Source organism: Exophiala bonariae (assembly GCF_035927105.1).
Source record: "Exophiala bonariae strain CCFEE 5792 chromosome Unknown scaffold_5, whole genome shotgun sequence".
In the NCBI taxonomy this organism is placed as follows: Eukaryota; Fungi; Ascomycota; class Eurotiomycetes; order Chaetothyriales; family Herpotrichiellaceae; genus Exophiala; species Exophiala bonariae.
The window spans coordinates 862228-883836 of record NW_027042480.1 but is presented as its reverse complement, the minus strand read 5'-3'; the positions used below and the strand labels follow the sequence as shown (position 1 = coordinate 883836).

At 50.4% G+C, this 21609-nt stretch overlaps 7 protein-coding genes across 7 annotated transcripts; 4 read left to right on the top strand and 3 right to left on the bottom strand.

Annotated features, from left to right (window-relative positions):
- Positions 1–2998: 2998 nt before the first annotated feature.
- Positions 2999–3808, top strand: LTR84_011080 (uncharacterized protein; the record flags this gene model as incomplete). The annotated part of the gene is made up of 1 exon (XM_064854613.1): positions 2999–3808. One exon carries the CDS (start codon positions 2999–3001, stop codon positions 3806–3808), a length of 810 nt encoding a protein of 269 aa, XP_064709339.1.
- Positions 3809–6466: 2658 nt separating this feature from the next.
- On the top strand, positions 6467–7713 carry LTR84_011079 (uncharacterized protein; the record flags this gene model as incomplete). Its single annotated transcript, XM_064854612.1, has 2 exons — positions 6467–6527; positions 6608–7713. 2 exons carry the CDS (start codon positions 6467–6469, stop codon positions 7711–7713), a joined length of 1167 nt encoding a protein of 388 aa, XP_064709338.1.
- A 164-nt stretch (positions 7714–7877) lies between these two features.
- Positions 7878–8937, bottom strand: LTR84_011078 (uncharacterized protein; the record flags this gene model as incomplete). The annotated part of the gene is made up of 2 exons (XM_064854611.1): positions 7878–8669; positions 8755–8937. The coding sequence occupies 2 exons, from the start codon at positions 8935–8937 to the stop codon at positions 7878–7880; spliced, it is 975 nt and encodes a 324-aa protein (XP_064709337.1).
- Positions 8938–10391: 1454 nt separating this feature from the next.
- On the top strand, positions 10392–10922 carry LTR84_011077 (uncharacterized protein; the record flags this gene model as incomplete). The annotated part of the gene is made up of 1 exon (XM_064854610.1): positions 10392–10922. One exon carries the CDS (start codon positions 10392–10394, stop codon positions 10920–10922), a length of 531 nt encoding a protein of 176 aa, XP_064709336.1.
- Positions 10923–11592: 670 nt separating this feature from the next.
- On the top strand, positions 11593–12349 carry LTR84_011076 (uncharacterized protein; the record flags this gene model as incomplete). Its single annotated transcript, XM_064854609.1, has 3 exons — positions 11593–11626; positions 11711–12099; positions 12215–12349. The coding sequence occupies 3 exons, from the start codon at positions 11593–11595 to the stop codon at positions 12347–12349; spliced, it is 558 nt and encodes a 185-aa protein (XP_064709335.1).
- A 267-nt stretch (positions 12350–12616) lies between these two features.
- Positions 12617–18235, bottom strand: LTR84_011075 (uncharacterized protein; the record flags this gene model as incomplete). The annotated part of the gene is made up of 3 exons (XM_064854608.1): positions 12617–16840; positions 17245–17408; positions 17458–18235. 3 exons carry the CDS (start codon positions 18233–18235, stop codon positions 12617–12619), a joined length of 5166 nt encoding a protein of 1721 aa, XP_064709334.1.
- A 601-nt stretch (positions 18236–18836) lies between these two features.
- LTR84_011074 (uncharacterized protein) lies at positions 18837–20336 on the bottom strand (the record flags this gene model as incomplete). The annotated part of the gene is made up of 1 exon (XM_064854607.1): positions 18837–20336. The coding sequence occupies one exon, from the start codon at positions 20334–20336 to the stop codon at positions 18837–18839; it is 1500 nt and encodes a 499-aa protein (XP_064709333.1).
- Between the last annotated feature and the right edge of the window lie 1273 nt (positions 20337–21609).

Sequence of the window (21609 nt, the reverse complement as noted above, 5' to 3'; positions counted from 1 at the left end):
GAGCTCTGGCCGCCACCTGGCGTTCCGAGAGTGATTGATCTTACGATGTCTGTACAACTCAAGCCCCCCGAGTATCGATTGAAATCACCTCGTCTCTGTGGAGATGAATCTGCGATGTTGTCTACCAAGGGACAGATGACGCTTCGGAACCTCCAGCTACTTGAACAGAGGATCGGCCTGCATCTGTCGGGAAAGTTTTCCGGCGTCTCCCCAATATATGTCAAACGTCAACGTCAGCGTGACACTTGACCAAGACATGGTCCGTGAGAATCCAAGATAGCATTTTAGAGCAATACCAAGGTCCACCAGAAATGAAACATTGCCAGAGACTGACTGCGAAGTAGTAAGTGGCTGGTAGCCTTATGTGGACACGCAGCACGTGTCAGGAATATGATGTGGAGCGTCTGCTCAGGATCCATATTCATCCAAGGAGAACAATATTAGTTGATATACTCACGAAAGATTACATGGAAGCTGATCAGCTATCAGAGGACTCATCGATTGTGTTAACTTCCGAAGACGACTTCAGAGCGATGCCTGCTCGAATCTTGACAAGGCCTATGTCTGGGATCGGTTTGGTCAAATCAAGGCATCTTACCTGTTTTGACGCTCCTGTCGATCAGGGACCAGGGATTCAATTCCGGTGGCATGCATTGAAGTCTGTTACACAGAACCCAAAAGGCAAATGACGTTGGGCGTCTCCCGTGGGCCCCAGTCCGCAGTTGTGCTGATTTTTGCTGATGTTGAGTTTTCGTTTGCACATGGAATTCTGTAGGTCTTTTGACTTGTGGGCTATGTGGAGGACAAGGCCCGAACATGGTGGAGAGGGATGTCCAAATATGAAACGAAATGACGCACAGACAAGCCTTGTAGAACCACTTTCTTCTTCGAGCCTCCAATATCGATTCAGCTTTTGTTCCACGCTCTCCAATAATGTTCGCCATCCTGCGGGTTCATGGTTGCCGTTCCCACCTCTGCATGTCGGGTTCCTGCGCTTCCAGCCTGTCACAAGCTCAAGATGTGTTCAGTAACTCTCAACCACTTGAAGGCTATCAAATTTTTATGGGTGCTCGGCGAAGAAGGAGAATGAAAGGCTCCCCACAATCATGAGATTCGTGCAGGAAGAATCTGGTGGCTGCGTCATGGTGGTCGATCTCGATCCAGCCAAGAGAGCTCGAGGAATTTCAGTCAAGAGACACTCAGCGAAGTATTGACCAAGAATTACGAGATGGGAATTGAGCAATAAAGGAAGTGCAAGTCCCCGGTGTTACTCCCTGGTCCGATAGCAACTGGGCAGACAGGCTGTGTGTCCGTATTGAGCAAGCCGAAGCAAGGTTTGGCTTGATTGAATCTTCGTATTATCGGATTCAGGTGTGACAATACGGATAGGGGAGGAAAGCGGAGGCGACCACAGATGTTGCAGGTTAAGAACTTGAGAATACCACCTCAAGCTCGGCCCCTAAGGTCCAAGGCTCCTAGGGGGAAATCTTACTATTAGGGTTCCTCGCATGCCTGGGGCATTTGATTGGGAGATACCCCTCGGGCTCCTGGGCGCAACCTTCCAGGCCAAAGCTGGCCGGTTTCCAGCTCAGTCCAGTACCTGTTTTTAGCCTTCAGAACAACTAAAACATGTCCTTCAGGAATCAGGATCTCGTTAAGAGGAAATAGTAACCCTCGATTGGGGCTTTAACCGATGGGCGGAGATTCCACTCTGACTTGCATCAGTAGTCGTGTCAGAGCCACCAATGTCTCCCATGCCCGTGTCTTGAGATGATTGCATCACGGGCAGTCACCTCAAATCCAGACGTCGGAGTAACGATACGAATTAAACAGTCGTGAGTCGTGACGAGCTCGATCCTCCAGCATCCTGGGGCATCCCGAGGCCCGTAAAATCCCAAGGCTAGTGTATGGAACATGCAACATGCAACATCCCTGGCCCCCGTTCACTTCTGTTCAGCTCAGCTCAGATGGAATCCGTACGAGTACTTGGTACCTCAGCAAAGTTGGTCCAGAACCCGTCCAAAAACTCAAGTATTCGTAACAAGGCTTGCTCTTATTCATCCCGTTTCTCCCGCTCGGACTTCTTTTCAATCTTCCCACTCGTACACCTGGTCTGGTCAATTCGTCATTATTGGCCCACCCTCTGGCAATTCCTACCTGGGTACTCGTACTCGACTGCATTTTGTCCGCTCGGAGAGGGGTTGATGTTGTAGAGATACGGACCTTTAACACACTGGAATCCTTCATTATTACCTCTTTTCAATAGTTCGTTTCGCTCCCATTCTCACTACCTGCCTGACTGCCTGCCTGCCTGTGTCAGCTGTCTCAACTCCTCTCCCTCCGGCTCCATTATTACTTGACTTCCGACACCGTCTCAAAGCTTCAAATCATCTTCCAAACTCAAATGTCGAGAGTGTTTGACTGGTGACTTGGCTGACCTGGTCAATTCCTGAGCAAACGAACAAAGGGCCTTCGCCCCCACCACCAAGAACCAACCCCGACTCACCCTGCACTCCATTATTATTATTATTCAGGCAAAGCCTGCCTCATCTCATTCAACCCTTCTCGCCTTCTCACCAACTTCAACCGCCTTTGTCCTCAGTCACCACAATCTCAAGCACTCAGAAACCACCCTTCGATGAGTGTTTTGACCGTGACTGGGACATCTATCCCAGATCCCACGCTATCCTACGATTACTCACGCTCTAGTGGCCCGATTTCCTCATTACCAGCTCGCGCCCCCACCAATTCGGTACCGCCGCCTGGCATTTTTACTCGACCCGAACGAAAATCAACCTACGCTGTACCAACAACCACACGACCCATTCCGCCGTCCGGATCTATAAGCAATCATCAACATTCGAGAACAATCTCCTCCACCATTCTTCCTGGTCACCCCTTCCAAAGTCCAGCTTCAACCCCTTCCGCACATTCAAACAGCCGACATTCTCGCAACCCTTCCACTTCACACTCTCGCCAATCCTCCTCTTCCAATACAATGAGTGTACATCGACAAGGAACTACAGCCTCGACCACGAGCGTACCCCGACGGTCGACGTCAGGTCGCTCCGTCGCCACCAACAGTCCCACTTCATATGTGGCATTAATGCGACGGCAGAAAGCCACCGTGTGGTGCGACAGATCTCAAAACATCGATCCTCGGATAGCGGCGGCGCAGAAAGCGGCCAAACATCGAGCCGCAATGGAGGTAGCAGGTGTGACATCCGCTGGACGGACGAGCACAATTAATTCGGGTGGTGTGGTGGGAAAGATTAGACATGGCGGGGTCCCTAAAGCTCCAGGCTACTTGCCAGCCAATTTAAATGGCGCATCAGTTCCACTACGTCTAAGCGCGAACGAAATCGGTGCCGAAGAGGAAGAGCTGAGTATGGGTGGAGACAGTATGGTCCATGGACGCAGCGGAAGTGGTCGAAGCAGTACCAACAGCGCAAAGTATCGCAGTGGATATCCAAGGCCAGATGCCGGACGATTTAGTTCGACAAGTACTCCTCCGAGTGGAGAAGGTTCCCCCGGTCAAGGCATTCCCGAACAACCCGAAACGAGACATTCTACGATGGGAGGGAAGAACGACTACTTTAATGAAGAAGACGGCAAAGCCACGCCGGCCGGAAGTGAGGATTCTTTTGGTGAACTAAAAGACATGACCGGCCCAAGCTCTGTACAACAAGCTCTCGCACAAGCCAAGAAGAACGAAGATTTACGAAGAAGAGGAAGTGTCGATGAGCGAGCGATGAGTATGGGTTCTGGAGTACGATTATTCGTTGCCAACCCGGATCTGGACGACTAATGCTGGAATAACCTGTCCAACTATTCTCCCTCTTTTTCTTTCTTTTCTTACGGGCGTGATTCACGAAACATGGGTGGTTCACCAAATGGGACGATCGGTGGAGACCAACGAGAGATATGATAGCATGGCCTCGTCCTGGCGTTTTAATCTGAACTGGAAATGGGATGGAAATGATGACGGTTCATATTCCACAAAGGGCAAGTGTGGGAATGGGGGGGGGATGGACATTTCAACGATGGCCCTGCCCCCATGCACTTGCAACAGCATATCAATGACGGCAGAGGATATTCTTTTTTTTCTCCCATGGGAGCGGCCTTGATTTTTGTTCTTGAATAGCAGCATACGGATACTTGATAACCCAGAAGTGACAAGGCAAGGGCCAGTCGGCTATTTCGAATGGCTCAGGGCCTGAACCCGGCAACCTGGATAATGAAAACAAGGCATCTGCCCGAGTCTAAAACAATCTCTCTCCGTCCCCTTCTCTCTGCTCGTACGGTATACTGTAGTATCATACCCGCAAATATCTACCGAGTATACCTATCCTATCCATGGTTGCCCACTATAACGACACTATATATGGCTAGGTGGTCTCGGCGCATCACCCCCGTCTTGGACGACTCGGGAAGCGCATTCATCGAAACAAAGTGGGCAACACGGAAACAGATCACCTTGCAGATCAAGTACCCGGTACTTGTCGAAACCCATAACGAAAGTGATAAAGAAAGTTGGTTTACCGAGAACATCGCAGTCTCGAAGAGGAAACCTGTCCTGGGTATATGACGCAGTAAGACCAGGGGCAACAAGGTCAGCCTCTGGGGGGCCCCTGGGTCGATCAGGGATTCGTCTGGGAGCACTGTTGCGGTGGGAACAGAACTTGCCGTCTTGTTTGGCACTTGTACTCTGTATCTGTATCTACTACGAGTAGTCTGGAGGACTAACAAAATGCACTAAGATTTACTCGTCCATACTATTCTAACTAGCCCCGCTCGTGGTTGTCCCGCTGCCAGTGGACGACGGACGGCGATACATGCATGCATCAGGAACCGCACGTTTTCGAAACCAACCCGTACGAGTACTAAACCTTGGGAAGCCACAGATAGTGAGCGGGAAAGGAAGTCACAACCCATGCGAAATCAAAAGATGGGGATTCGTTTCATTGAATTGCTGACTTGCTGCATGGCTAACTACTAGGTAGGTACCATCCTATCCTATCCTATCCTATCCGTCCGGGAATGCTTTCATCCTCAGACAGGCAAGTAGTACCTAATTATCCGGAGGCCAGGTGGAAACCTGATTGAGCCTTCAAGACCCGGGCCGTCCGTCTGATATCAGCCCTGTTTCGAAAATGCGGGTTGTCTGCCATAGGCATGGCATGGCATGGCATTTGTGAAAATTCCGCAGGATGGAGACTCAAAAGTTAGCTCGACTCACGCTCCTGCTGACGATGGGCCTCTGGAACATGGGATTTCTTGGCCTGTTGCTACGCGAGAGACAACAGATGGTACGTAAATAATAATAGTATATCACGATCCGTACGAGTAACGTTTGTCTGCACTCTCCGCACCTGCTTGGGGCAAGAGACGACGACGTGGACGACCCACATAAAGTGAGTTACTTATCGGCTACCCGTTATTGAATCTGCAATTTGCGGGTTCGGACGAATGGTATTGTAGAGAGGCCATGTCCGAGACTCCGAGTAGGTACCTAAGTACGCCAGAGGATGGCGCAAGCGCGAACGGTTAAAATGCTCGCGTAGGGACGCAGTCCGAGTAGATGGTTCATAAATCGTTAGACTCGGCTTCTCGTGGTCAATACCGCATTTGAAGCTTGTGACGAGATACAGACCTAGGTAGGTACCTAACTTGACCGCCATTTGTCCTCGTGGCCTTCTACAGAAGTAGTCAAGAATCCTGTGCAGCGCCATCTCTGCATTCCGTTCCATGATCCGCGGATACCTGAATTGGTTTCCGTTGGGAAGGGGCCGGCTCATATGTACTTAGTAGTAGATGCAGTGTGGCCGCATGCATTGAGAACAGATGGTCTGATGACCGGTGTGACGAGGTATTGAAGTCCCATTGTTATTGAGTGTGTTCCCAAGGCTGACAGATTCTTGCATGAAAGAGAAAAAGGATCTTGATCCTGCAGTGGTGCGTTGTTCATGCAACGGCGTCTATTTCTGGAGTCAAGCCAGAGCCTTTACTGCTCTGAAAGAACCTCACTTGAGGTACCTAGTCACGTAGATCAAAGTTCGACTTGAAGGCTGACCCGTGAGTTCACCCGGCCATATTCTTTTGCCCGCAGCGCTACGGTGGTCTTGAAAGGTAACATGCACGTGAAGGGCCTGCCTTGGCGGGCCTATGCACCGCCGTGGAAAACCACTTGGAGGTTGTGGTTCACCGAAGTTCAACTTCTCCGCGTTTTGTGACTCGTAAAGCCTATAACTGGAGGCCCAAATTCTTGAACCTCGGCCGTTCGGTCTCCAAGATTCGGTTGACCTTTCTATGCCGGACCATGGCTCGGCGATGCTACAACAATGACAATAAGATACATCTGATGTCTATCTAGGTAGGTGAGCTGTGACGACTGGAAATTCATCGGTTCTCCCAAAGTACCATTCCATCGTTGCTCCCTCATTGCAGTATCATTCTTCCGCAAACCATGTCCGCCAATCCCCCACTCACAGGCATAAAGGTGGTAGAACTTGCCGGGCTGGCACCAGGTAATACCATTCCAGAATACCAACTCCAGTGCGTCCATGGTGTTATGTACAAGGGGAGCCTAACAAAAAGTCGACGACAGGACCTTTCTGCGGCCAACTCCTCTCCAGCTACGGCGCCAGTGTCCTGCGCATCGACCGACCCACCACCACCCACGCACCACCGACCAACGACCTACTCACGGAACGGAAAACCTCGATCGCGCTCGACCTGAAAGCCCCCTCGTCGCTCGCCGTGCTCCTGACGCTGCTCGAAAAGGCAGATGTCCTGATCGACCCGTTCCGGCCAGGGGTCCTTGAGAAGATCGGCCTCGACCCCGAATCGGTGCTGTTGAAGAAAAACCCACGCCTCATCGTCGTCCGCCTGACGGGCTTCCGCCGCGATGGCAAGTACTCGGCGATGGCGGGCCACGACATCAACTACGTCGCGGTGTCGGGGGTTCTGTCCATGCTGGGCGCGCGAGACAAGCCTCCATCGCCGCCCGCCAACATTCTCGGCGACTTCGCGGGCGGCGGCCACGTGGCCTTCACGGGCGTGCTGCTGGCGTTGATCCACCGCGGCGTGTCCGGCAAGGGCCAGGTCGTCCACGCCAACATGGTCGACGGGGCCAGCTACCTGGCGACGTTCCCGCGGCTGCTGACCAAAGTGCCCATGTGGTCCGGTCCACGCGGCACCAACACCCTCGACGGCGGCTGTCCGTACTACGGCACCTACGAGACCAAAGACGCCGGGAAGTACATGTCGGTCGGCGCGCTGGAGCCGCAGTTCTACGCCGAGCTGATCAAGGGCCTGGGCTTCGAGCCGGCGGACGTCCTCTCCGGGAAGGACCTCCAGCGCGACGACCCCCGTGCGTGGCCGTACATGCGGGAGCTGTTCACGCAGCGATTCAAGACCAAGACCCGCAACGAGTGGGAGGCCATCTTTGACGGCACCGATGCTTGTTGTGCACCCGTGCTGGAGCACCAGGAGATGGAGGCCGCCAATTACGACCATCGCCCTCTGGTGGAGCTGACGGGGTCGCCCGCATTGCCGGTTGACGTTCCGTGGGTAGGGAAGCCCCTAGCAGCAGGCGATGGTGGTGAGGAAACTCTGAGTAATTGGTTGGGATGGAAGAAGGGTCGAGACTTTGACGTTCACAGTGCGAAGGCTCAGGCATTTTTGGTTCTGAAAGAAAAAAGTAAATTATAACGCAGTGGTGTGCCTCTGATCTAAAGTTGATGGCGGTATCATCTTATCATTTTGAGATGCTCATTAGTTCATTACGCTTTTATGCCTCGTATCTACATTAATGTATGTCACCTGGCCTCTGCATCTGTTGGATTGGTCACAAGACATCGACATAATAGACCATATCACCAATAACCGTTGATTCCTCCGAAGCCGGCTGCCTCTGGTAGATCATCGGCATTCAACAGTCCAACACCCTCTTCGATCAAAGTCTTCCATACTGAATTCCTTGTGCTGATGGGGAAGGACGGTGTATCCCAATACCGACCAACAATGCCCTTGGAAGCAGCAAGCTTTAGTTGCGAACGTAGGATGGAGAGTTGAGTATCATTTAAGGCAGCCCCCTCAACCTCGCCGATGTATCGGCTGAACTGAGTGGAAGCCACGGGTGAAATACCACTTGTGATGTTGGCTTGGGAGCTGTTCAAGAGGGCCAGGTTTGCATCGAAGAAGTAGTCTCGTTGTGACAGGGGAGCAATTTGGTTCAACGGAGTATTACCAGTTCCTATCACGGTCACAGGCCCGGGTGTGACAGCCGTACCATTCCAAGTTGTCAGGTATTTCGCATCACGAAGAGGTTGTAAGGCTTCCACTACAACGGGCCATGTGGTGGTTCCATTGGTTTTCAGATCGATGAACAGGTATAATGTCTGGCCAGACGAGGTGTCGAATACACCATTTCGTGTAGGAGTCGTCACGAACTTCGTGGTCGGATTCTCGCGCTTGAGAACATCGAGGATAGGGTCAATGTAGAGGGACTTCAGGGTGCGGGCGTCTGTCAGGGCGGACAGCTCGTGGCCGATATAGAGTGTGCCATTGATGAGGGAAACGTCGGCTTCAACGGATACTGCGCCCACGGAGAGTGCAGAGTAGAAGGGGACATCGCGCCAGTAATCATTGTGAGAGTGGATCGGTTTCTGGGGGTGGATAGGTTAGTCACCGAGCACAGAGGTGATGATGGAGTTGGGGTAGAGGCCATTCTCGGCAGCTGTTCTCACATACAGGAATGATTCCTCTGGTCAGATCAGTTGGGTAGGTATATGCATCATTGTTGTCCGTGTTTGACAAGATGTTCTGCAGACCCGGAGAGAGAGAAAGACCTTCCGCAGTTGCCGATGAGGGGATGGCGGCGGCATGGACTTGGAGAGCCCATGACAGGGAAAGAGCGAGTATTGATGAGATCATGTTGGACTGCAGCAAGGAAGGAACAAATGCCAGAGAATCACCAACTTGAAGATGGAAAGAGCGAACTGAATGATACAGAACACCTACCTTGATTGTGGTCACTTATACTATTGGGATATATGTTGGAGATGTTTTTGTGCTTGTTCCGTTTAGCCTACAACGGCTCTCTTGTTCCTGCATGACCTCGGGATCTTGTTGTCGGAGTGGTCCAATTACAACGGGTCTGGCTACACACGTGTTTTTGTTCTATTCAACTTCAGATGGATAAAGGTCTTGTTACCTTTACATGAGGTGCATTGAGGTTGCTTGACTGGACAAATTGTGCTGATAATCATCATCGGGGGCATGTTGCATCGCTAAATTCATTTCATTCCACCTAGGTAAGATGTCGCCATTTTGATCCAGACTGACAGCACAGAACACCCACGTGGTTTGAACACGACAGGATCAAATATGAATACCGAGTACCAAGGGTCGAATACACATATTCTCCGGCCATAGATACCTAGGTATCTTTCTATTTCCAGGTCCTCTCGGTTTTACAAACTCCGAGACAACTCGAATGGCTGCCACGACTCCACGAATCCACTGACCACGACACAACCAAGTGGAATGTTCCTCCGAGGTACCATGAACCATGGTCAGGTCCACCTTCAAGAGGTCAAGCCATCATCTCATTAATTATTGAGACTCTCTCTGCTTCAAGTTCGGAAGTGTCGGCCGGTGTGTTAGCACGCCATGCAACTTGATGCAATGACGATCAAAGTTGTCGCGTCCCTCCTTGGCAAGCCACACGGGAATCCATTTTCAGACTGATGAAAGCCAGAAATGTTGATCATTGTGGCGTATGTCTCCAAATGGGCTTTGTTTTTCCCATCACATCGACTTCTCGATCGGCCATTTCAGGCTTCGATCTCCAGCTCAAGCCTCAATGACCGCATTGCCGTCTTCCTTGATCCGTTAAACACGGCCAAGGCGTGCCGGGAGTCAAACATGACAGCTCTATCCACAGAGCCTCTTCTTCGTCTTCTCACTTGTCCATTCGCCATCTTTGCCCAGCTCTTGCCATCAATAACCTCATCCGGAGAAACTCAATGCTTGCAAAAATCAAGGCACCCAGTCAACTAACCTTCAACTATCCCCCTCCACTCCTTGTTTCATGGCCAGTGGCCTTGGGATGACGCAGTTTCCATGCTGTCAGATGTGTTGTTTGGGTCCGTGGGTCCAGTCTTTGAGTATCAACCCCAGTTTTCCACCCCTGATTATGCTTGGTCGTTCCAAGAACATCTGGTAGATGATGTCGTGTCACTCGTGTGAAGGAAGGTATCGTATATAGTTGACCTCTTCTCACATCTCAATTGACCATCTCGTGTTCTCACAATCCCATCTGTCCAATTCAATCTCCCTTTCCTGACAAAAGTACCAATACACCCTTGTACATACAATCCGTCACCATGCAGCTCACCAACGTTGTCCTCTACTCCCTTCTCGCCGCAGTCCCTGCTCTCGGGCAAACTGACCAGGCATCAAGCGCCATTTCATCCGCTGCTTCAGGCGCTAGCAGCGCTGTTGCATCCATCACCGGATCCGCTGACTCTGCTGGTGGTGCCGCTCAATCATCTTTGCAATCCGTCGAATCATCTGTCGGTGCCAGTCTCACCTCCGCTCAATCCGACCTCTCCAGCAGTCTTGCAAGCCTCTCGTCCGCCGCAGCCACTGGCGCGTCAGGTGCCCAATCGTCTTTGGACTCATTGAGCACTGCTGCTAGCTCCATCCTCAACAGCCTCACCAGTGAGGGTGCCTCCGCCCTTGACAGTGCCACCAGCCAGGCAGGTTCTGTTGCCTCGAGCATTTCCTCTGCTGTCAACTCAGCTGTCAACTCCGCCACTGGTGGATCTGCCAGCGGCAACGCTGGTGCTGCCCTTCCCACCGGTCTCACCGGTGTTGTCGGTGCCGGTCTTCTTGGTCTTGCTGCTTTGTTGTAGAGCAGACATACCATAGTACCTTTGTGGATCCCAAAATGGTATGAGACCTGGGGATCTGTTTTTTGTATATCCTAGTTTATACCATCGTCCATCATGATGAATAGGAGTTAAAAATTCAATGGTTTTGACTTTATTACAAAATATCTCCACGTTATGTGACCGTATGCAGTAGTCAATGTTTCATTGTGCCCCAATTTCTCGACTACCACGATCCACATGGTGGTGACATAAGCTGACACCTCTCAACAATCATCACGAGATATCAACAGTTCTACATGAATCCTACAAATCCTACCGATAATGGCAATACGTGCCAGCATCGTGGACTTGAAGAATATCCAATCTGTAACTATCCTTGAAGGCTGACATATACAACCAGGGGGTTGTTTCTATGAATATACTACTGAAATAGCCTCGCTCCATTAGCTGCATAAAATCTTACGAACGGTTGACTAACATCGTGCACCACTTTCATCTCAGGTGTATTAAAGAAACCGTTCGACGGACAATAAATTTGATATTCCAATTATCAAAAAGCTGAATCTTCACCCTTTGCTGGTACTGTATCAGTACCATAAGGTTCCCCGCTGACGAAGACCTCTCATTGACCGTCGAAGATCTTTACAATCCCGCTCCTAACTAAGTTATCTAAATACCTCCTGCTCACACAATGTCACTTCCGACCACACGACGAATAGTCACAGGTGATTTCAATCCCAACATCCCACGAAACCAACCAACCAGCTTAATAATACCTATCTAACGCGAACCTCTCTCAAACACATCAGGCCACGACCAGCACGGGCACGCCATCTTCGACAGCGACGAAACCCTCACGCCCGCGAACCCACTCGACAGCACGGGCGGCCCTCCCAGCGGCATCATCCCGGGCTTCACGAACCTGTTCCGGACGGACGGCGTGCCGGCGAAAGCGCAGGGGCCATGGGACGACGTGCACGGCAAGAAGATCGGCCTCGTCAGCCCGGCCGGCGTCTACGCCCGCATCGTCGACTTCCCGCCGACCGGCGACGCCGAGGACAGTGTCAACATCATGCATCGCACGCAGAGCGTCGATTTCGCCGTCGTGCTCAAGGGGAGCATTAAGCTGATTCTCGACGAGGGCGTAGAGAAGACCGTCCGGGAGGGAGATACCGTCGTGCAGCGTGCGACAAATCACGTAAGTACCTAAGGGTTTAACCTGCACGGATTTTCTCTCTGAGCTAGTATTCCAACGGCGAGGTGCCTGAACTGCTTGCTGACTTATTTTGTCCTACTTTCGTGGGGGATCACAGGCCTGGAAAAACGTCAGCAATGAGAATGTTCGTATCTTGTTTGTGCTGGTGCCGTCGGAACCCGTGGTCAACGAATCCACCGGCGAGGTTCTCGAACCGACGCCGACGCATCTCCTAGAGGAGAAGCAGGACTAAGTGATAGTCGGTAGCCATGAAGTGATAAATTCCCACAAAGATGCCTCGTTTAAATTCAATACCGGCATGGGAAGCAGCGGTCCCTGGTCCTGGATAATTGGGACATACATGTGAGATCGAGACTGATTTCCTTCAAGGGATGAGATGGCTGTCCAATCGCGTACACTCGCTTTATTATCGAATTCGCTGTGTATGTATGTACAAACGCACAGATTCTATATACGATCTTGAGACGTACAGTAATTGTCGACTCCTCCTGGGCATTCATCAAGACAGCACCAGCTTCCCAAGGATCAAGCTCTGCACGATGAAATCTTTGCCCACGACTATGATACCCCCATGTAGAGCGGGTGTCGGTGCTTCTGAGTTCGTTGTGCTTTTGGTCAATTCCTCCTTGTCGGAGTCTGTCTCAGCCTTACTGGCATTGTCAGGCATCATCGTCTCTCTCGCGCTTTCAAGCTGTGTGTCTTTGACGAGAAGTACTCTCGATATACCACCTTCTTGATCGATGCCACCCATGGAATCCAATAGCTCTCTTGCTGCTTCCAACTTTGCCTCCTCCTTGATCGTTGCTGCTCCTGATGCTTGGAGCAGAAAACGAAAGGGTCGGAGTTTATCCCCTAGCTTGCCTTTTGGTATGACTGCAACAGCTTGGATACCGGCAAAGATCTGTGGTCGCGAACTGATCATCTGACTCACTGTGATGGAGATAGGATCTGTCAAGTATGGCAGTATCCGGGATCTGACGGCTTCATTGAGCTCGGAGCTTTCACCCGCAGGGAGTAGATAAAAAGTCCAATCAACCAGTTCCCTTGCCTTGATACATGCATCAACCCATCTGGTACTCAAGCAGGGAATGCCCAGTGCCAAAGCTTGCATATATTTGGGTTTTCGTGAATGCTGATCGCTTAATAACGCAGCAAACTTATAACTAGCAAATCGAGGTTTTAGAGTCAGACTATTAGGCTCGAACAGATCTTCCCAGGATTCTTTCAGAATATGTCCACCGTTTTTCTCCACCAACGCTGTCAAAGCGGTGGTTCGGATTTCCCACTCTTCGATTGATTGATACGATATGGCGAAAACCATGTTTGCAAACAGTCCACTAGGAGAGCTTGAAGGTATCAATGTCGAAATCGCAGGAGCAGTGCCACTTGCTTTCGTACGTCGACTTCGGGAAGTTGGTGTGCTAGGAGTGGATACTGGTTGGATTGGAGTGAAAAAGCGTTGCGAGGCTTTACCATAAGTCTCCAGCTGAAACTCGAACGGTCGATCTTTCATGTGTCCCCACATGTTGCTGTCTAAGTAGATGTCCGAAATTGGCACCTCTTTCACCGACCCAGGTGATGTCTTTGATGGGAGACTCTTCCGCTGTTTGGGTGCCACTAAAACAGTCTTATAGCCTCGGACATCAGTGACAGTGGACGCATCAGCCGCAAGTATGTCTGGGGTAAGCTTGTCTTTGAAGCCTGTGACAACGTGTGCCACCTTGGGAAATCCTTTCTTCTCAACTTTGACGAGGTCTCCAACTCGTAAGTCGAAACTTCGAATACCATGCTCATCAACCTCCGATACATCGTTTGGTGCGTCATATCCAGGCCACTTGATCAAGAACCGTTTACTCTCGCCACCCGAAAGACCAAGACACAAGCCAGGATAGTAAGCCCGAACATTGCCACCATAATAACAGGCAAAAACCATGTTGGGGACTATTATTTCATCGTTCGTTGATGGGGTCACTGATAGGGGTTGAGCGAGAGCAACCTCTAATACTTGTTCTGAGGTTGTATCATGTCCTGTAGCGCCTGGGTCATTCGCTGGCGAATGGGGTGTCTGATCCACTTTTGTCAGCTTGACACGTTTTCGAACCTTCTGCTTTGTTTTGCTCGAAGCCTCAGCCTTGCTCATGAGGATGGGCGTTGGAGTTGGGGCTTTCATGACCGGCACTCGCTTTTGAGGAGGAGACACATCAATATCCCATTTTCTCGACAGTGGCATCTGGATTTTTGTTCGAGCATTGTCCTTTAGCGCACTTAGTGCTCTAGCTGAAGGTTTCCTGATTCTGGCGGACGGCAGTAACGGAGTCGCCACAGGTTTATTAAGTGAGTCCGAATCATCTAGCTCAGAAGGGGGCTCTGAAAGCGGAGAGCTAGAATCATGATGGGATGGTGATTTCAGTAGCCGCCTATTCAAGATATCATGGGGCACTTCGATTTCCTTTTGCTTATTCCTAGGTGAACTGCCGGCCACACTCGTGAGATTTATGGCGATCCCATCTGAAAGCACGTGGCTGAGCTCAAGAGAATGGTCATCTTGAAGCTCTGTCTCAATCTGGAGAGCCTGGCTGGCATTGAAACTCTGTGACTGAGATTGAGACTTGCGGGGAGAGTGCTCAGCCGCAATCTCGTTCATGCGTTTCCTCTTATGCGCTACTGAAGTAGTATTCAGAGGTGAACTACACGGGTTTGATGAACTAGAAGGAATCTCGTTGTTGACAGAAATTGGAACATGAGAAACTGCAGTTTCAAAATGCGTGTTCGTACTGGTCTCCTCAGTATTGTGAGGTCCGATGTTTTGATCAGGATTCTCTCGGATATCCTCTTCATTTGAACTGGTCTCTGGAATGGTGCTGTTGAAATTCTCTTTCGTAGGCTTGGCCTTGTCAGAAGATTTAGCGGTAATAGATACTCTGTCTGACACAGATCTAGCGTCATCATCTCTCCCAGAAGGGTCTTTTGACATTGGGGATCGCGCCTCCGGCGTGCGTGGTGGAGACTTTGTCGGTGACTGTGGTACAAATTCAATACCTTGACTTGTGGCGAATTGTGAGACGATCGAAATTGTCGGGTGCTGTTTTTGAGGTTGAGACGGTTGAGAGTTGGCCACTGCGATTGGCTCTGAACTATTTAATATCGCGCGGGAGCTGATAGTGTATCGATGTGATCGCCTCATAGAGGGACTTTCTTGCAGGAGAGATAGTGACTGGTTGGTGATTTGATAGAGTCTTGCCGTGGTCTCTGGTACTTGACTCCCCGTTTGCGAAAGATTTTCTTTGTCTTCCGCGTCCATAGCGATGGCTCCTTGACTGGATCTGTTCACCATAATAACCGGTTCATCCCCCTGGTCGGTTTCGACTTCGCTGTCGTTAACATTGTCACTGTTTATGTCGGTGTCAATATCACTCTGACTAGGAGGACTAGACTCGATGGGGACGCTGACACGGCTTGCTGACGACCTCGGAACAGGCGAACAACGAGTGAAAGCCAAGTTTGGAGAGGATTTTATAGCCGAACTTCCTCGTTTTCGCCGCTTTGAAGGAGACGAGGCTTCTCTCAAGGCTACTTGAGCCCGTTGATCAATTCCGAATTGTCTTCTCCTGTTTCTACTTTGAGTGTCCTCATCGACCAAAGGATCATCCAAATCTTCCTCGTATGTGGCCAGAAATTGCTGTAATTGAGCAGCAGCCTGTTTGTCCCTTTGTGCCTGAGACTGCTGTACAGGAACATAACGTGAAGCAGGTTCGGTAGAAGCCCGTTGAAAATCTGGCAGCAGGCGCAATCGCGGAGAAGAAGTACCGACGATCATCGGTTGTGGCTGCAGTTGGATGTTGGGCGAAGGTCGATCGGATCGAAGATCGATCTGGGGGACTGGGACGAATGGTGAAGTATTGGCCTGAGTGGCGGCGAACGCCTGGCTGAGGCCCATTATATTACTATTTCTTTGAGCAGCTTGTTCTCTCAGCGGATTGCGAGGTAGACGGGGTGTCTCGACAACGTCTCCAGTGTGGCGTCTCTTCTTTCCAGCAGTGGCAGGCGTTTTGAATCTCTGTGATTCGGGGAACTGGGAAAGTGCGGATTGTGACTGGGTAGGGGAGAAGTCGGTGGCAAGAGGATCGGAGTCATGGTTGTTGGCACCTCCAAACCTCTGCTCCAGAGTCGAGATTATATCAATATGGCCCTCGTCACCCTCGTGGAGTGTAAACTGGGTATCTTCCTCTCGTTGCGCATTAGCACTGTCAACATCAGGCACATTGTCGTTGTCGACATCAGCTCCATTCCCGTTGTCGACCGCAACTCCATTTCCGTTGTCGACCTCAACTCCATCCTCGTTGTCGACATCAGATCTAGTCGCGTCCTGCAGTTGCCTTGCGCTTCTACTTTGCTGAATGTAGGAATCGAAGTGGGATGGAGACAATTGTTGAGTGGCTGCATCATCAATTTGGCTCATTCTTGCGGGAACTGCAGATGCAGATGTGTTGATGAAATCAGATGCCGCAGTAGGGATAGAATCGATGAAGCGGAACTGACTGTCGACATCTAGTGGAGGATGGTGTTCTTGGGAGTCAGGAACAGTACTGTCTAATGGGGGCCAGCTGTCCTGCGCAGGCAGTGGTCGTTGGGGCGATGGTCGGTCGTACTGACTCTTGACTGCCCGTATGATGTCGTTCGCGTATGTGCTGAGTTCTGAATCCGAAGGGTTAAGGGTTGAATGCTAGGGAGAAATTTCATGGTTAGTGGCCAGGATTTGCGAAATCATGATAAGGACAAAGACATGGAGTTTTTACCTCATGCGGCCCAAGTAGAAACCGCTTATGTTCCGTAATGTCAATACTGGCGCTTTCGGTATCCATGGGTGCTGAAGGTCTTCATAGTTGAAAACCACGCAGGTAGATTACATAGTCTACCAGACTCGCGCAGGCAATCAATATCTGGTATCAGATTCTCGGAGTTACACAAAAGTGAATAAAAAGCGCGTGTCAACTGCCTCCCCACTTTGACTTTTGACGCGACAAAACGCGGGGCGAGATTGAACAGGGATTATCCGGTCTTGGCAGTTATCTTCAGCCTCGCCCATGGCAGCCAGCCTTGCTTAACATGTAGCTTCTGTCAAGTCACCAATCTGGCTTTCAGCTTGTCCGCTGAGACAATCTCCTCTTTTTTCTTATCTAGTTCATCCACATCCCACTGAGCACTGAGGAACCTCCCTCCAAGCCAGTCCCTCTTTTCCTTTGTCAGCCAGGTAAGGAATCCTCCACAAAGTCCATTGTCATCGGTCAAGTCTGCCATGAATTCATTAGTCAGATGTCCAGCATAGCTTCTAGAACTCACAGCTTTTCATTATTTCAGCATCAGCCGCACTCAATCCATCGACCTGGGAAGTCATCGAAGATCCTGGGTGCACCGCGAACGCCACTACGCCGTCTGCAGCGTGGTCGTTTTGGATGTGCTCCACCACACGGTTCAATGCGGCTTTGCTCACATTATATGACATGGTGGTCATCATGCTGTTGTTCATGTTGGCACAGACACTCGTGATGGCGATGTACGCCTTGAGCGGACTCGGGTTCGAAGCCGCAATCAGGATCGGTGTCAGGTATTTTGCGATGTAATAGCCGCCGAGCAAGTTCACATTGACGACATACGCAAAATCCTCATCCTCAGTGACGCCGCGAGGATAACGAATGTTGATACGCTCTCCTGTTGTCTCGTCTATGTCATGGACGCGCTTGCTGATCACACCAGCGTTGGAGATGACCGCATCGAGTCGACCGTGGAATTTTTGCTGCACTTGCTTCGCCAATTCTTTGACTTGCTCGGGCTTCGAGACATCCATCACTTGTGAAAGGATCTCGAGGTTCGGGTTGATTTTCAAAAGCTCTTTTTCCAGGGCCTCCAGATCCGGTTGAGTGCGACTCGAGATCGTAATTCCTGTAGCTCCAGCACGAGCATACGCAACTGCGATATGGTATCCGAGTCCTTTACCTGCACCAGTGATAACCACAATGAAATCGCCAGATATATTGTTATTCTCTGGCAGCGTGGGACCTTCTGCCTTGTGATGCAGTGTCGGTGTGAATGTAGCTCCCCAGTATGCTGGTATCTCCATGTTGCCAGGATAAATTACGAATACTAGATCTTGGTAAGAGTGGTAGATGAGCAAAGTCTGCTGTACTTGGACCTTCGCACTTTGGAGGGATTACTGTATATATAATATTCTTACTCGTTTTCCCAACTTGCAAATCTTCATAGTTGGGCGGGCTGCCTTGCATTCGGACACGGGGTATCATACGCCGTCAACTTAGCTGCCGTATAAGTTTCTCGTACGAGTAATCAGGCGTCCATGAAGTGAAACCCCAGAACAGTGTGGGCAAGCATGATTAAGTGTTTCGTCAGGATACGAGCACCACGCTGTGGATGCGTTACTGATCACAAGGGAGAGGAGCGATGATTGGAGGTTTCATAAGATACGAGCGCTACGCTGTGGCATGGGCTGTTGACCACTACAGAGAGCAATTCATGAATTTGTTACTGAGGAGACTGGTGCGCCCACACTGATTGGTTATCATGATGCTTGCATCCAATTTGATGATTGTACATGACCTATCTAGGTAGCCGACTCTGCAATATGCAACATCCGATTCATAGCTCGGGATCATTGTGCCCTGAGGCAACACACGTCATGTCGTCGTCTTTCTCATGGCTTCGACTCAGTCTCTACTCCGATTTGGAGTCCAACGTCGGATATTGATATCCCGAATTTTGTACCGGGAGAGCAACATTCCAATATCCACATCCTTTCCTTTTTCCTCCTCTTTCAATGGTGGAGGAACGTCAACATAGCACAAGACAAGCTGTTTTCGAACTTGTGACTGTACTCGGTTGACGCCATGAAGCCACCACCAACTCTTCGACTGTCGATCGTTTTCGATGTTGTTTTTAACTTGGGTATCGCCGGTCCAGTATGGATCGCTGTACGAGGGCACTATGATGACGGCAAAGTCGGCATGTGAAAATGCTGGCCCGCGGTTGTAAAGCAGATAATCAGTGGAGAACTTGATCCCTGAACGAACCACCCATCCCAGGGATCTGTAGTGGTGATAGACCACATATGATAGCATGAAAGGGTCATCAGGTGATGCGGGCATTGATAATGACCGCGGAGGATGATACGAGTGCCGCCGGAATAAGGACAGAAGTGAACTCGGAGGGAGGACCGTCTCACTATCATCACAGTAGACTTGCAATACACCAAGACCATAGGAGAGGAAGAAAGCTTCTTCGATTGACAACGTCAAATGCTCCTGGGCTTCCTGGACCGGAGCCGGAGTTGAAGGGGGTGCCGCGGACTCTAAAGACGAAGTTCCCGGGCTCTTAATCGGTGAGATCACTGGAGACGTCAAGTCAAACTCTCTGGCCTCGATTGTTGGTGAGAAGCGAACGGTTTTGGTGCGTTGTAGGCGCTGTGCTGGGCGACCTTCAACGTGGCTTGCTTCGGATGAAGTCGACGTTGGTGGGGGAGTCAGAATACCATTTCTTTCAATGGATCTCTTCCATTCATCATAGCCATGGATAGGGCCATTCTCCCTTTCCTCCTCTACATCGGGCGTCACAGTTCCACTAGCGGAATCCAGCACACTCCCAATGTCGGTAATGTCCGTCGCATTCGTTTTGAGGACATTCTCTTGCAGAATCCCGCTGGCTTGACCATGTGCCACTCCGTTCATTTGAGACTCCTCCGACAACTTCTGATCAACCTCCTCTTGCTCTTTCCGGGCTCGCTCCAACTTCTGTCGCCTTCTCTCCTGTCTTCGCTGAGTTGTGTTCTCTTCCGCGGTGGTGCCTTTTTTCTTCCGATTTTCCAGCCATGCGGGTTCGCTACGACTCAGATTCCCTCGACCAAAGAAGCCCATCTCCCAGAGCTTACGAATGGTGTCGACATCGGTAATGTGAATGGAAGACGTCGCAGAAGAGAAATAGCCTTTGTACGTCGGCTGAGGAGGAGTTGAAAGGACCTGGACCAAATATGAGAGAGCGATTGCGACCAGCGACAATGGATTATGAGGTATTAGTGGCGGTAGGGGGTAAACTGGGATGGGTAGAACATTTCGATGGATGTAATTGTAATTGGGCTTGCGAGGTCGCTTATTGGGGCCCGACTTTGAAGAGGAGGGTCTGGCAGGAGCAGATGAAGTATTCGATGAGGCCATCTTCAGGTCATGGCAGAGTCACCTGTATGGAAGCATGGATTAGCCTGGTGAAAGAGTTGGTGACAGGAGCACGCAAGATGTAAAAGGTATTTTAGAGAATATTTAATCAGATACCGTTGTAGTCTAATACAAGGGCCCACATTGAAGGTCGCTGAAATCAAAGTGCAACCTCCTAGGCAAACAAAAGGGTCATCACGGAGAGAAGGGGAAAGCTGAAGTGGTATGATTCAGCGAGTTGGGCACTTACATGAATTGCCGGTAGGCGGTTGGATCGGATGAAAATGGAAGGCTGCTGGAAGTTCCTTCTTTTTACCGACTTCAGGAAGAGATCGGAAGGACGGGCGGTTGACAATGCAGGCCAACCTCGGAAGACATGGATGAAGAAGACAAACAGAGACGATTCCAAGTCAAAAGAGTATTGACGATTGTTGGAATGGTGGTGAATCCCGCATAAGGAATTGAGTTGTTGGAGGATGAAAATCCCGCAGAAGGAAAATTGGAAGCATGTACTGCATGGAGGTGAGCGACCAACGAGAATGACTGGTAAATGAATGGCCCAAAACTTTGAGAGAGTCTTGCCGAGTTGGTCTTCTCCAACCACAGTCTTTCTATTTCGTCCCCATCAGTAAATCCTGGCTCTGGCCGCAGCACCGAGAGGATGACTTGCGGGAGTTCGTTGGGTGCAATCGAGTATGTTGACTAAGATTCATCAACACGTATTTGCTTTGATCAACCAAATAAAAACTTCAAGTTCCTGTGAAAAGAATTGAGTGTTAATGCCAAGCCCCATATTAAAGCGGCAACCACCGCTTGGAGCGCTAGCACTATGTTAGTGTTAGTTCGTACTAAAACTCACTTTTTGTATTGTGAATTTGTTCAAGCACCGCAATTCAAGAGAATTCAAAGAACCTCCCACCCTCGACAAGATTACCTCTGCAACAAATCTACGAGCATTAAAATCGCCATGCATCTCATGTACACTGAAGATCCCGCCACTGGCAACAGAATCTACACTCTAAAGAAGGTCCTCGATGGCACCGTGACCAAATCCGCCCATCCTGCAAGATTCTCCCCCGATGATAAATACTCGAGGTTCGTTTTGGTCCTTGCGCAATGCTTGCCTCCCTGTCGCTAATCCTCTTGCAGACATCGAGTTACACTGAAGAAGCGCTACGGCCTACTCCTCACCCAGCAGAGTACGTGCGACAGCATCCTTCAACTATAGCATTCAATACTAACCGACCTGAAGAGGAAGAGCCCAAAAAATGATCAA